This window comes from Cajanus cajan, chromosome 11 (genome assembly GCF_000230855.2).
Source record: "Cajanus cajan strain Asha chromosome 11, NIPB_CcT2T_4, whole genome shotgun sequence".
Lineage (NCBI taxonomy): Eukaryota > Viridiplantae > Streptophyta > Magnoliopsida > Fabales > Fabaceae > Cajanus > Cajanus cajan.
In genome coordinates, this window is record NC_138527.1 from 3538937 (window position 1) to 3553605 (window position 14669).

General features: G+C 35.0%; 2 protein-coding genes across 8 annotated transcripts; one reads left to right on the forward strand and one right to left on the reverse strand.

The window, feature by feature from the left end:
- Positions 1-181: 181 nt before the first annotated feature.
- Positions 182-6625, reverse strand: LOC109800091 (FACT complex subunit SPT16). Its single transcript, XM_020360783.3, has 2 exons — positions 6370-6625; positions 182-3737 (listed from the first exon to the last, which is right to left on the reverse strand). Exon 2 carries the CDS (start codon positions 3721-3723, stop codon positions 514-516), a length of 3210 nt encoding a protein of 1069 aa, XP_020216372.1. The 5' UTR covers positions 3724-3737; positions 6370-6625; the 3' UTR covers positions 182-513.
- Positions 6626-7662: 1037 nt separating this feature from the next.
- On the forward strand, positions 7663-14337 carry EMB1692 (Ubiquitin carboxyl-terminal hydrolase family protein). 7 transcript variants are annotated; one of them, XM_029271533.2, is made up of 5 exons: positions 7663-7818; positions 10160-10232; positions 10730-12853; positions 12948-13214; positions 13517-14337. In XM_029271533.2, exon 3 carries the CDS (start codon positions 10761-10763, stop codon positions 12240-12242), a length of 1482 nt encoding a protein of 493 aa, XP_029127366.2. In that variant the 5' UTR covers positions 7663-7818; positions 10160-10232; positions 10730-10760; the 3' UTR covers positions 12243-12853; positions 12948-13214; positions 13517-14337. The 7 variants fall into 7 exon arrangements, with proteins under 7 accessions (XP_029127366.2, XP_082922586.1, XP_029127368.2 ...); XM_083066460.1 differs by having other exon boundaries at positions 13868-14337; XM_029271535.2 differs by lacking the exon at positions 7663-7818 and adding an exon at positions 7849-8242.
- Positions 14338-14669: the final 332 nt, after the last annotated feature.

Below are 14669 nucleotides of genomic sequence, written 5' to 3' on the forward strand. Positions count from 1 at the left end.
TAAAGAAAATGAAACAAACACGTTATAATCAATTTAATACAGGATGCAAATAAATTCCCAAAACATTTTTCCTCCCCAAGCGATGTCTTATGGATTACAAAGATAAACATAAGAAAAATATCCAAAGATTATTTGTAATCCAAAAAAAACAGGTGAGCAATAACAAGGGTGGATATCAAAATTACAAAAAATTAAAGATAAACTTAAATGTAACTGCAATTGTAATTACATATACTGCTAAAGTCACGATATTGCGGCTGTAATATGAAAGCCTTTGATATAAGCAATAATCAACCATGCCACCAAAACTGTACTAGTAAAGCTATACATAGGGCAGGCTACTAAATTCTACAGTTATGACATGCATATGATTCAAGAAATCCTATCAAGTGCTTGAACTATATTATGGAATGGAAAGCATGAGTCATAAAGATAATGAGAGGGCAAAGGCAGTTCCTCCAAACTCAAGCTGTTTGCCGAAGAAACATAAAGCAATTGTACTAGATTATAAATCTATCTTAACTTGGCCCGCTTCGGCATGCTACTACTTAGACTGCCTCCTCGTGACTTACCAAAGCTTTTCGCCTTCCTTCTTTTCCTATCATCTTCGCTATCTGATTCATTCCCTTTCTCCCTATCAGCATTGCTTGCTTCCCTCTCCAGTTCTTCCCATGTCTTTCCCTTCTCTTCCTCTGATTCCTCCTCAGAATCCTCCTCCTCCTCCTCCTCATCCTCAGACTCGACAAGTGATTCACTGTCAGAAGCTTCATCATCTGAATCAGAATCAGGTTCCATGTCAGACGGTTCAAAAGCTTTGTCTGACTCCTCTGAGTTCTCAGATTCAGAATCAGTGGCTTCCAAATTCAAAAACTCCCAACCACCACCTTCTATAAAGCTTTGAGGGTCATCCGTGATTGTCTTTAGAATCTGACGCCAATTCAGATTCAGCCTGCTCTCATAATACTTTATGTCAGTTGTGTCAAGCCATTCCTTGATGCCATCCAGTGATGTAGAAGGGACTGAATCAATCCTGAGGACATCCTGCTTAAAGTCCTTAAACACTATTGTCATATCAAAGTTCTTCTGTCCAAGCCCAACTCTCTCTAGATTCACAATCTCAATCTCACTAAGCGTTACAACAAGGAAAGGGGTCTCTATCAGTTCAACAAGGCAGGCTGAAGTAGGAACAATAAATACTGAAGATTTATGAGGCACCCCAGGGAAGCCAAGCTCTCTAAGTGGTTGATCGAACTCCAAGTCAAGGCCATTGAATTGTGGTTGTCCCCAGAGATCATTCACCCGATTCACAAGGGTTTGAAATTCTACATTAATTTTGTTCTTCCTCTGACGCTCACGTTGTTCTTCTTCAAGCTCATCAGGGTCATAGGCTGATCTCTTTCCACCTCCAATGTTCTGGACCATGTCCATAACCTCAACATAAAATTGAACATCCTTGGTCTTCTTATTTCCTACCATAATATGGTTGTGCAGATGGAAGTGCAGGAGAGTGATCATTTCATTCTCTGCTGGCTGAAAAAATGCATGTTTGATGTTGCCAAACATTACGTCTACACGCTCATCTTGCCTGGTGGTAGAATAACGGAATCCATTTGCATGAGCCTCAAGTGTACCAGGTATCTTCCTCCCACGCCCACCAAAAACAGGACGGATCCAAAGATTAGACAATCTTATTGGCTTAAATCTATTATTAGCAAGCTGCAGTTTCTCCTGAGTAACCAAGGTTGCCCTCTCAGCTCTCTCAGATTCCCTTGCTACAACTTGTCGCCTGAGTGTTTTAATGGACTGCACCACCTCACTTATGTGCCTTGAATCCTTGGAGCGGAATGAAGCCTCCTTTAAATATATAGATCCGGCAAATTTCATTGAGTTTGCATCATGAGGGCTGAAAGGGGTCCCAGGAACATTAAAAATAATTCTGATATAACAATTGCGGTTAGTGTCCTGCTGGCTGGAAACAGTACGAATGAAAGCTACATGAAAAGGTACCATGCTTCCATTTATAGGCAAGAGAACTGCTTCATTCTTCTGATCGATCTGAATCATCATCCCTTTGGGAGGAGGAAGGTCATTTATGTTCTTGTAGGCCATGAGTTCTGCTGAAGCCCTTGCAGAGGAACGGCCTTCTCCTGTTTCACTTCCACCACCAGCAAGTCGCCTCGCAGTTTCTTCATTTTTCTGACGAGCAAGTTCTGCCTGATGCTGCCTGCGAAGTTCCTCCTTTGAAATTTCATGATTGTCTGACCTTAGAGTTGTCTTAGACATTAAGGGCTCCGCACCATTTGCATCTGCTTTTGTACTTGGCCTTTCCTCTTCCTCATCCTCGTTGAAAGAGTATGCCACATCCTTTAGAGCTTTTGAGCTCATAGAAGTCACCATTTCTGCCTTATCTTTATTGATGATGACTGTGTCTGCAAGCAACAGAGAGAATTGCTTGTTCTTAGACTTACTGTTCTCACTCTGTAAATTCTGAAAACCAAGTGACACATTAAAGACCATGCCTTCTCTAATTATCTGTTCATTCTTGGCATTAAGATTCAATCCTGATTCACGAAACTCAATGCCAATGCCTGTCCCAGCAGATTTTGTCAAATTTGAAATCAAGTCAGGAGCACCCCTTTCCACAACAGAAACTGCATTTAGGTATGCAGCACTTAACTTGTTTCCAGGCTTCATAGAACCTATTGCAGCTTCATGGGCTTTCAGAAGAACCTCATAAGCCCTACTTTGAAGAGTGTCTGCATCAATCAAGAAGGTCCTAGCTATGTTTGAGCAGTAACTCTTATATCGGGCTCCGACTGCACATATAATCACGCTGGAAGAGTCATAATGCAGTAACTCATCATTGCTGACAGCACTAGGTCTGAGATCAAACTCTCCACCACTCTGAAAAATTGGGGGGTAACAAATATCGACATTCTCTGCCTTCAGCTTACAGTTCACTTTTGAAGGTTCTAGTATAACTTTTTCAGTCTCCTCCATCAATATTGAATGAGAGACTTTCTTCTCCTCATCAATTACATTCTCAAGTTTTGTAACCACAAAGTTTTTCATCACACTAGTCGTCAGGTATGCTGCTCTCTTAATTGATGTAAGCTCCTCATTACTCTTTACCACAAATAAATATGACAACCCATTGGCAACATCAATCAGATGAAATTTTGTATTTTTTAATTTTTCAGCCCATGCTTCAAGCAGTTTCCCTTCAGGAGCCTCTCTTGATATGTATCCAACAGTGGAAGAATCATGGTCATCATACTTTGATTGAGCATCGATGGCGCAGAATATAGCATCCATTAGAACAGTCCCATCATCTTTTTTAGATTTGACATGCAAAACGAGATCTACACCAACTTCCTCTCTAGCAGGTTTTTTGACAGCTTCAAGAATTGAAGCCTTTTTTGGGCTGCACAAGATATGGATCTGCTTTTTCATGAAAACCATAATTGTCTCCGGGAACTCAAATCCAAGAAGCCATAAGCTCAGAGCAGTAGATTTCAGGTAACGCAGGTCTTCTGAAGGTGGAGGACATGCAATTGCTATTGCATTGGAAGAGCCCCACAGATCTGTTTTGTGTTCATCCCAATGTGAATAAAAGGTCTTCAATCGGGATTGAAATGCATTCAGATCAATAGAATATGCAGTTCCTGCTGCACTGGCCTTTCCACTGGGAGGTTGTGTACTTCCATGTCGAAGATCTGCCATAGTTTGCTACCACTCTGGAAAAAAAAAAAAAACAAATAAAAGAAACCAAAAACATAAATAAGAAAGTTGGCAAACTATTACCGATAAAAAAAAGCCACTGAAAGAGTGGGTGCTTGAAGAACAAGGAGTCTTAGTTTGTGATGTTTTGTCTCAATAAGAAATTAAACCAAGAATTATAGTGTATTCCATTCTCATTTTGCTAGTCAGTCAAGTAGTTGCAATGGAAAACAACTATTTTTGTGATTGTCATATTCCTTCTCCCATATTGGATTTACATTCTATAAATATTAAAAAATACTAATAAATAGAGATAGACTGATTTGTTTCATTAGACTCCAACAAACATTATTCACACACAACAAAAAAAAATTTAAAAGATATTACAAGGCAAGTAGAAAATTTCGTTCGGAGATTTCGGTAGGAAATGTAAATGTTCTGCACCCATGATGATCAATTCCCATTCAATGGATAATCGGTGGAAGACTTTAGTTGTGTGAGAAACAGAAAACTGAATTTTCACAGCATTTCAAAAGCTAGACACAAATGTATAGCAACAGTATTCATTAGCTGTTACGGTTACAGGTATCAGTTTTTGACTAAATAAAAATAATTTCTTTGCACCCAAAGATTAAGGAGTCAATCTATCAATATGATACCAAGCATTGTAACCTCCTACCAATTCAATGGTTAACTTTAATACTTGCCAACATTATCTAACTTGTTAATCACCGAAGTAACATAAACCAGAATTAACTTTGATAAATATTCATGGCTAATAACCTAATTGCTTCTTAAAAGTGTCCATTTAAAAGAGGACAAGCTGTCAACTAACTCATTACAAGGAACAGATACAAGCCTAAAACCTCAGGGATCAAACAACAATTTTAACTTATCTGTTTAGGATTTCAGGGAAAACCAGTTGGTTTCCAGATATTACGGATAGCGTAGTTAGATAAACATTTCTTGAAATAGACAAATATAATTATCTTTTGGAGAGAGAAAAAATGACCCAAACATCCAAATCAATCTTTTCACACATGTCTATATATTTATTGTCAGCAGCAAATTAAAAAAAATAATGATAATTATGAGTAAGAGAGGTTAATAGTGGCACTGTTTTGTTTGGTCATTGATGTTCATCAGGTACAGGAAAGGGTGTCCTTGGAATTGCAATTCCACAAGCACATCAACTAGTTGGCTTCTTCCTTTCTTTTTTTCGTCATATATGTTTTTAGGCTTTTATTTGAATAAATAGTTGAGAGAAATTATTGTGGATTTCTCATGTAGGCCTAATTCAATGTTTTAAAAAAAAAATATGGACATATTAGAATAAACTTCTCCACAAACATTTCTAAAAGAAAAAATTAATAAAGAAAAATAAAATAATTTTCTCCAACTATGAAGCCGGGATACTCCAATAATAGAAAAGTATCGGTGTCATACTTGTGCCGAATACCAATACTCTTCAGATACTTCTAGATACATATCTAAAAAATATCCAATCTTTTTTTATTTATTTTTTAACCTTTTTTTCTTCAGATACTTCCGAGAATGAGATACTTATCAGATACTTCTAGATATGTATCTGAAAAGTATCCTTAAGCATTTTGTACAGTCATATATTTTGTCATACTGTGAAAGGAATTGGAGTACATACTCCTTTATTCATTCTTTGAAGAAAAACAAAATGGATCTACAAGGGTAAATGATTTGGTTTAGCATCATTTCAAAGCTTCAACTTTTGTCTATGAAAGATGAAGGATATAAGAAAGGAGAGACTAGGTTGTGGGACATTGGTAGAGATATACATCATCCACTTGATGATGGTGTTAGATTTCTTGAATTGACAGAGTTGCCTCTTAATAAACCAAACTTTGAAACTTTTAATTTTCCTAGATGATAGTAATAGGGGAGAAGAGAGTGATACAATAAGAACTAGATAGTAATGAGGCTTTTGAGACATAGGTCACTGTATATAACCAATACTAGTTTTAAATTCTACCAAAGATGCTTTTATTAATACAGTTATCTTGACATGGACAAAAACTGTATTTTTTGTTGTTATGATCACAAAAATATTTTTTGTAAATTATAATCATCATAGTTATGAATTAATGAGAAAGAATTAATATCTCTCGTTTTTCCAATATTCTACATGTATATAATTTTTTCTATAAAATTTTATTAACGTATGCAAAACATATTGTATCCTAAATTTTGAGAAGATTGTCGTAACTCCATATATAGCTAATTTATTCATTTTTCTCTCCTATTTTTTTCTCCTATTTTTTTCTCCTAGAAGAACTTGCAGATAAATTTATCCAAACAAATTCAATAACTGCAATTTTCGAGAAAGTTTAAGGGTTTCAGTCTCCATAACAGCAATTGTAGCCGCATTTGTCCCGAACTTCCCCCAAAATCAAGAGCGATACCGCAATTTAAAACCTCGGCCTTTTTTATCCGACTAAATCAATAAAAATCAAAGACGTCTACTACTTGGATTATAAAGTAATTGTTATTGTGTCAGACGAACTTATGCAATTATCAAACATAAAAGTAACTTCGCATGTATAAGCAATCAATTCAGTATGGCCAAAACCAAAATGAAGAGCGAGAGGAAGGGAATAGAAAGCAGAAGAAACGAACCGAGAGTGGTTGTTTTCACTTCCAGGAGGTTGTTACTTGTTATCGGAAGCATACTTATGGATTGAGTGAAGAGAAGGTGGCGCTGCAGAGAGAAAGATGAGTGAACTGCGAGAGTAGCATTCAACCCTAAAAGGCGAAGCGAAGATGCGAATTTGCAAGTGGTGAGGCACTGGGCCAAGAGAGGGAAATTTGGGATACTTGTCAAACATAAACTTAGGTTAGGTTAAGGTGGGAAATTTTGAGTGCCCATAGTGATATTTCGAAGGGCCCATAGTGATATACTTACTTTTATACGATTACTCCTTACTCCTAACTTTCTGAAATATTACGAAAACCATCATCACCCACCAAAATATATACTTACGTAAGATTCACGTATTTAGTTTTATCTCCATCCTATATAATCTACATGGAATATAATATATATTACATTAAATATTGATATATAATATTTAATTCCGATTCTAAAGGAAGAATAATATCGATCACATTTATGAATGTTTTTAAGTTTTATTTTTTTCTCACACTTTTTTTATTATTAATGGAAATTTTATTAAAAATTATAAATTTTATAGTTCTCATATCTCAATTAAAAAGATGATTCTGATTTAGGACTAAGATAAAACCTACTAAAATTTGAGATTTTCAAGTTATATCAAAGAGAATATAAAAAAACATATGTTAGAACGAGTGTTATTATCATTTTTCTTTTTATTTTTTGTCCACAAATATCCTTTAAAGAAATCAATTTTTTTTGATAATATGATATTGGTAAAATTATCCTCCAATTTTGTCGGAAATTAGTCTCTCAAGATCTTAACCTTACTAAAATTATCCTCTAACGTCATTTTTTTTATACAACTTAAAACTCAAATTCGAAACCTTGATGCTTAAATATTAGAGTAAATTTCTTTTTGGATTGGAAAGTTGAAATCCTTTGTTAAAATTTTACTTAGGATTTAATATTTAATTAAACTTAAAACATGTATTTAATTCCCATTAAATTCTGAAGTATTAATTTTGATAAGTCTTTACTATTTCATTCTTCAAATTTCAAAATTATTGTAAATAAAATAAAGAATTGGTTTTGCGGATTGTAAAATATTTTTATTTGATTTTCATTTTTTAATTTTGAACTCCATTATTTTATTTGAAGCTAAATAATTAGAAAATATATGACTAGTGTTGTGAAATCTGTATAGATAAAACCAAGTAATGACTAATGAGTAATGACCTCGGTGAAGCTGTTTAAAAATATGTGGTAATAAGAAAGAATGTAAATGTGGAAAGAAAAGAGGTTGCAGTGCGGGCTAGTCTATTGGATCTTGGGCTGGAAATGGGTGGCTCAGTGCGCCTGGCCCAAGATCAAAGCCATAAATCCTATGCTTCTCAAGCCACACCCTAGTCCGTTGAACAACCCCAGCCTCTCTTCCAACTCGATAGCTCACTGTGAGTGGGTTATATAATTTACTAATTTTAACTTCCAACTTATATAATTCAAAACCCTGGTTACTAATTGTGTAGAAATTTTTGTAATTGTATTCAATTAAGAGATTAATGTGACCACTATATAGTTCCTTCTTCATGTATGGGTGATTGAGTCTTGTGTTGTAGTTGGCTACTAAGTGGCAAACGGGTAGTTTTTTATGTGCAAAGAAAGCCAATGAATTATTGGGGTTCATCAGGTTCTGTTTCGTGCTTATGCAAACAAAATTCAGTGAAAATCTATGATCATGGACCCATTTGTCCTATTGATTCTTTTCTAGATTCTCGGAAACAAAATGGAAAAATATCACCTGAGTCGAACATGGTAGATGATTCCAGAACTGTAATTTTTAAGGAATAGAGCTGGTTGTATATGCGTATAGACATAGTAACTTCTATAGCTTGCTTACTTTGTTTTGCTTCTGTTTTTTTGTACAGTATAATCCGTGATTTATTTGTTGATTTGGATGTTGTCCTCAATAGATTGAATGTTCATGTTATATTTTGATGTTAATTTCTGCAGTTTACACTTGATTTATGGACATAAACTTATTTATGTTTATGTAATTGTTATTTTGGATAGAGTACTTTCTAATTTCAAGTACTCGTGTGCATTATTTGTTTTGTTTTTTTTTTGGTCAGCAAAAGAAATTTATTAATACGTAGGCACTAGAAGTACCTAGAAATACAAAGGTATTTACCACACTTTAACAAGTGATAAATAAGAAATGTTAATAAACCCAACCAAGTCTAATAAAATATAAATCAATTATAAAAGCAAGTTCCAGGTGAGTTTTGCCATTGACTGAAGGAGTATGAGAAGTCCTTTGTCAGTTCTTTTAGCCAAGCTCAAGAGAAATACAAAACGTCCTGTATCACTTTGTTAGAGTAAAAAACTTGATTTTTATGTAAAGATGCATTCCTATGTCTCCAAATATACCAGATCACAGCACACCAAAGTACTTTCCATCTCTCTCTACAAGTAGTGTTCCAAGATAGCATAGGATAATGATAAAAGTGTAAGCTCGGTGTACCTGGGAGAACAGACACGATGTCAAACCACCAAAAACAAGTTTTCCAAACCTTTTGAGCTTCTTTACACCTAAATAGGACGTGAGTTATAGATTCTGCCTCAACTCTACAAGCAAGACACAAAGCGTCCTCTTCCACAAGTTGGATATTCCTCTTGATAAGGTTGTCTCAAGATGGCATCCTGTTTAAGAGGATCCTCCAAATGCAAATAGATACTTTCATAGGTACCTTAGTGTTCCACACATCCACAAAAAGAGGTTCCTGTTATTATCATGTAGCCAAGGAGGTTTTTAGTTAATGGTAATGTTTAAGTTTTGTTGTCATTTTCTTTGCCATGGCTTTAAGTTTCTTGATCCATCAAACAAAAGCATAAGTTTCTTTAAGTTTTGTTATGTCAATACTTAGATGCAGCTTTTGCTGAATATGTGATAGGTACAACCCGTTAATGTGTGAAATTTCAGCCAAAAGTTAGTGTCCGGTTTTTCATGTCAAATAGATTCTGGTTGACTCCTAACATTGTATAACAATTTATGTAGCAAAAGATACTGTACAATGTATTTCAAGCATTTTCATCCGCTAATACCCATCATGATGAAAAAATCCTTACTCTGTTCACGAAAATGCTTTCAATTTTTAGTTCCTTGTACAAAAGTAAAATTCTATAGCTGTTGGGAATCGCTCTATTCAGACTTGAGAGGTTTGTAACATAGAAATGCTCCGTTTTCAACACTCTGCACTAAAATTATTGTATATCAATCTTTCATGATATAAGCTTGTAGTCTTAAATGACAATTATTTTGAAAAATTAAGTAGAATGGAATTTAATTTCACGGTTTATACTTTATATGACATACACAAAGGCAATGGAAGTGCTTTAAAAGGTGGTCCATCAAGGAGGCTTTTTGTTAGAGTAAAACATGGTTTACTTGCATTATTATATTGTAGATTATATTGTCCCCTATTTTATTTGAGATCTGTTTTGATGTTTCAAGACCTCAAAAGAAGCACAATACTAAAAGTATCTAGCAACCTGTTTTGATGTTTTAACTTTTAAGTGCTATGAGTTCTACTATTCCAGTGCCAGCCTGAAACCACAAGAGTAAAGAATTAAGCCAGAAGGATAAAATGGATTAAGGAGTTTAAATTTCAATTGATTTTAATAATTTTACCTTTGATGAGCTCTAATAGGAATTGTCAAGTAGTTCTGTTTCCTTTTTTTGAAATTTTTTATTTGTAATTTTAATTTTTGAAATTGGCTTTTATGCTGGTGCAGCACCACTGCTATAACCCGGATCTTGGAGTGCTTTGTAGCCATAAACTGCATTGTTGGGAGCTGGCTGCTCAAGGTAACTTGGTTGTGAATGTGAAGTTGGTAGTGTTAATTTTTATCACTTTTTGTTACATTCCCTAGCTAGAGCAGAATTGTATAATTCCATTTTTAAAATTTGTGATTGAGAAACTTGTGGAGATATGCAAAACTAGAATATGTATTCATCTCAAATGTAGCTATTCATTTTAGAGTAAGATCTATTCTTGAGGTTCCCATATTACATTTATCAAATCATTCAAAAGGAGGACAGCAAAAGCAAGCTTTTGATTCACTTTTCATTATCTTTATTTACTTCAATCTAGTATTTCTTAATTTTTTTTTCTTTCTTTTTCTGCTTTGGTGAAGATTTGATTTTCTCCTATTCACGGGTTGTTTTATTTTAACGTACTCAAAATTATCAGTATTGTTTTGCTTTTAAATTGAGAAAATATAGTTGCAGATATAATGCCTTATTTGGTGTTCTTTCTCATTACAATTTCATTTGTCTAATTTTCTGTCTTTATTCATTTTCAGATTTGGTATGTGAGTGGTTGAAGCCTTAACCATGGCATTTTGTCTTCCTCTCTCATTCAACAATCCCAAACCAGTCATTTCCCTGAGTTCCAGCTTTATTCTTGGAAGAACAACGCCTTTATTCTTTTCTATCAATGAAAGACTAAATCCCTGTAACAATCTCGACAATGTCTCAGTTTCAATTTCTTGCTCCTCTAAACTTGTACGTGACCGTACACTAGACAGGCATGTTGTCATGAAGAATAAAATTAGGTTTGTTCAAAAACTAAAAACTTTACTTCTCTCTAAACCGAAACATTATATTCCAGTTCACATTCTGTCAAAATGTCGGTCTTATCTTTGTCTTTCCAAGCCCCGTTCCATACTTTCTATGATCCATCGGTATCCATCCATTTTTGAACTCTTCACCATCCCATGGCCACCCAAACCACTCAATGCAACGAAGTTGCATAATCAACTGTGTGTTCGATTAACTCCAGCTGCAGCTGCGCTTGCAGCTGAGGAATTGAATCTTCAATCTTCCATTTCCAATATGTTGGCAACCAAACTCCAAAAACTTCTTATGCTGTCTTCTCACCACAAGATACTTCTTTCAAAATTGGTTCACTTTGCTCCAGATCTTGGTTTACCTCCTAATTTTAGATCCCGGTTGTGCAATGACCATCCAGACAAATTCAAGATTGTTGACACACCCTATGGCCGTGCTCTTGAGCTTGTATCTTGGGATGTCAACTTGGCAAATCCTTTGTTGCCTCCTGCATCCCATTCTCTTGATTTAATAGTTGAGCGTCCTTTGAAGTTCAAGCAATTGAGACTTCGAAAAGGGCTCAATTTAAAGAGACGTCACCATGATTTCTTGCTAAAATTTCAAGAAATGCCAGAAATGTGCCCCTATAGGAACCCTGCTGAGGCTTTGGCCAAGGAATCATTGGAGGCAGAAAAGAGATCATGTGCACTAGTAAGGGAGGTTCTTGCAATGACGATTGAAAAGAGGACTTTAATAGACCACTTGACCCATTTCAGAAAGGAGTTTGGCCTCCCAAACAAGTTGAGAGGGATGATAATAAGGCACCCAGAATTATTTTATGTGAGTTTGAAAGGGCAACGACACTCAGTTTTCTTGGTGGAGGGGTTTGGCGAGAAGGGTGACTTATTGGAGAAGGATGATGTTTTATTCTTGCAAGATAAATGGATGGATTTGGCTAGGGAGTCCAAGAGAATGAGACAAGAGAGAAGGAAGGCTAGGATTGACAAAGATGATGGCAGCTTAAATGATACTGATCAAAATAATTATGACAGTGATGATGATTACGATGACAATATTGAGATTGATAATTTTAAAGATGGTTATGATGATGGTTTTGAGGATATATTTGAAGATTTGGATTTTGAGGATGAGGATGACGATCATAGAAACAAGTTTTATTCCCAAAACAACAATGGAGAATTTTGGATTGCAAGACCTTTTCCTATTCAACATGGTTTGGATGGAGAACAGACACAACCTTGGTAGTTTTAAATTTGAAGAACGAATTTTTTCCTATAGAAGTAAAGGGATGGAGATAGTTCTAGATTGCATGTACTCAAGTGGTAAATGATAGTTCCAGACTGCGTGTAGCATACTGTGATGGAGATACTGCTCTATGCTTGACTATGACTATAGTTGAAAGATCATTCGATGTAAGATTGTGTACATAAGATAAGATTTAAGTAAAGTATAGAAGTTTAGAGGCCTATTTTTGTGCTGAAGCTTTCATCATAACTTGGCATATCTATGAATAAAGATTCTATAAACAAGTTGTAACTCCTATGTGTCAATCTCTTGTTCCGAATTCCCTCCCAAAACCCTCATTCATTTTTATACATTTCTGCTTAACGTTTAAAGAACATAGTATAAATCAAATAAAAAAAAGACTACACTCTGCTCTGACCTGCAGTACTGTCAAATAATCTTTCTTTTCATGTTTCCCTTCTTGCTTTGTCTAATGGTTGCTTGAAAAATACATGTTGCTATCTTCTTTTTTCCCTTTTTGTCTGTTCTCTTCCCTTGCCATTTTGTTTCCTTCTTTTTCAACAAATCCTAATGTTGTGTCATGGGAAGCGCCTTCATCCGGTGTGGACTGGGTAAGCTCTTATACTCACTTCATATTTGAAAATTTTTTTTCCCATCTTTATGATAATACATTGTATTTTTGTTTCTTTCATTTTTCGTCTTCAGAATCAAGAAGTTTATTGCATACGTGGGGGATTCTGTAATAAAAATGTCCTGCTATTGCATTTGAGTGTTTCATAGCCTATGAGCTATGAAGGATTCCTCCTATGACCTTGGGCCTCGGCCCCCATTGAGCACCAGGCAAAGCCAACGATTCACCACCTGCAACCAGCTGCCAACCATAATCAAACCGGAAAGCTAAAGTAGGCGTTCATTGAGTCCTTGACCATCTTCATATATTAGTAACTGAAACCTGCTGTCCAAAACCAAAAGGCAAGCAACCCCTTCTCTGCTATTTTAGTTTTTGTCTTTCTCAATTAATTAGGTTTTTAGGTTTGCTTTATATGTTAATATGAAAAGTGGATTTTTTTTTTGTTTCTTGCAACATATGTGGGCTGAAAGTTGAGAATTTCATCACTTAGATCATTGTGAATGTGTGATATTTTAGAAAATATGTACTATATTTCTATTGTCTATAATACTTTGTTACAACACTTCAGTCTTGTATAGTTGTTGCTTCTTTTCCCTAATTATCTTAAGTTTTTTCTGCATCATGCATGCTGAATTTTTCACAGGGTCCTTTATCGACAAAGTTGAGCATGCGATGATAAGTCTTATATGGCTTGTATGATTTGTTCAGCAAAATTAGTATGTAGATAAAGTTATAGACACAACTTTTTGTTGAATCAACAAAAAAAAAATTGAAAAAATCAATTTACAATAATGAAGCAAATGTCGAAAGGACAGGGACTTGTGTTGTGGTGTTTGTGAAACAACTAAAATTACTACGAGCAGACATAGAAGTGTAATGGGTGAAGGAAAAACACACTTTCAGATTGGGTTCTCGAAACTAAAGGGTTTGAACTTTTGAATCACCGTAGTGTATGTTGTTGGCATATCTAACATGGAGTAATACTTTGAAGCAGAAGATGGAAGATACAGTGGAGTTTCTTTATCAAATTTGACAACATTTTGTTACGAAAAGGTTAACCCGTTCGTACAAGGCCCAAGAAATTCCTATATCAAACGCCCCTTCTTCAGAAGCTGACACCTGGCAGCTTGGTGAAGTCGGAACTCCCCCAATATCAGGAGTAACTTCCCTCTCCGGGTTCGAACTCGAGACACCGGGTTCGTAAACAAGACTCTGATACCATTGTTACGAAAAGGTTAACCCATTCGTACAAGGCCCAAGAAATTCCTATATCACATTTCTTGTTATTGGGGTGATATCTTATGTTGTTTCCGCTGATACTTTTTTAGTTTCAAATGAGAAATCTCATATTTCAAATTAACTTTTTGTAGAAGAGATAAGAAGAGGTGACATGTATTATTGTTTCATCCAACTTTATTTTGTTTTTTGTCAGTATCCAAGTTTTATTTGTTTTGTATCGATTAATTAGAATACAGTGTAATATGCCTAATGCATGGACGCAAAATTAGGTATCTAATTTTCTCTTTCTAATTGCTTCGAATTCATGATTCTAAATGCCTTAATTTGAAGCTGAAAATCCATTGAGATAGATAATGCTAGTGTTTTGAATCATATCTCATTTCATCAAGTGACTAATACAGTAATACCTAATGTCTTCGGTCATTTTTCATTTTTCACAGTCAACATTAAGTTTATCACACCATTTTGTCATTACCAAAATTGAAAGTAAAATAGAAATCGATATATTTACAGAAGCATTTACAGTATTAAATTTCTTTTTCTTTTCTTTTTATATG

What these genes read in the sequence shown, in the direction of transcription:
- LOC109800091 (XM_020360783.3), bottom strand. Translation starts at nt 3,723, where the DNA reads ATGGCAGATCTTCGACATGGAAGTACACAACCTCCCAGTGGAAAGGCC.
- EMB1692 (XM_029271533.2), top strand. Translation starts at nt 10,761, where the DNA reads ATGGCATTTTGTCTTCCTCTCTCATTCAACAATCCCAAACCAGTCATT.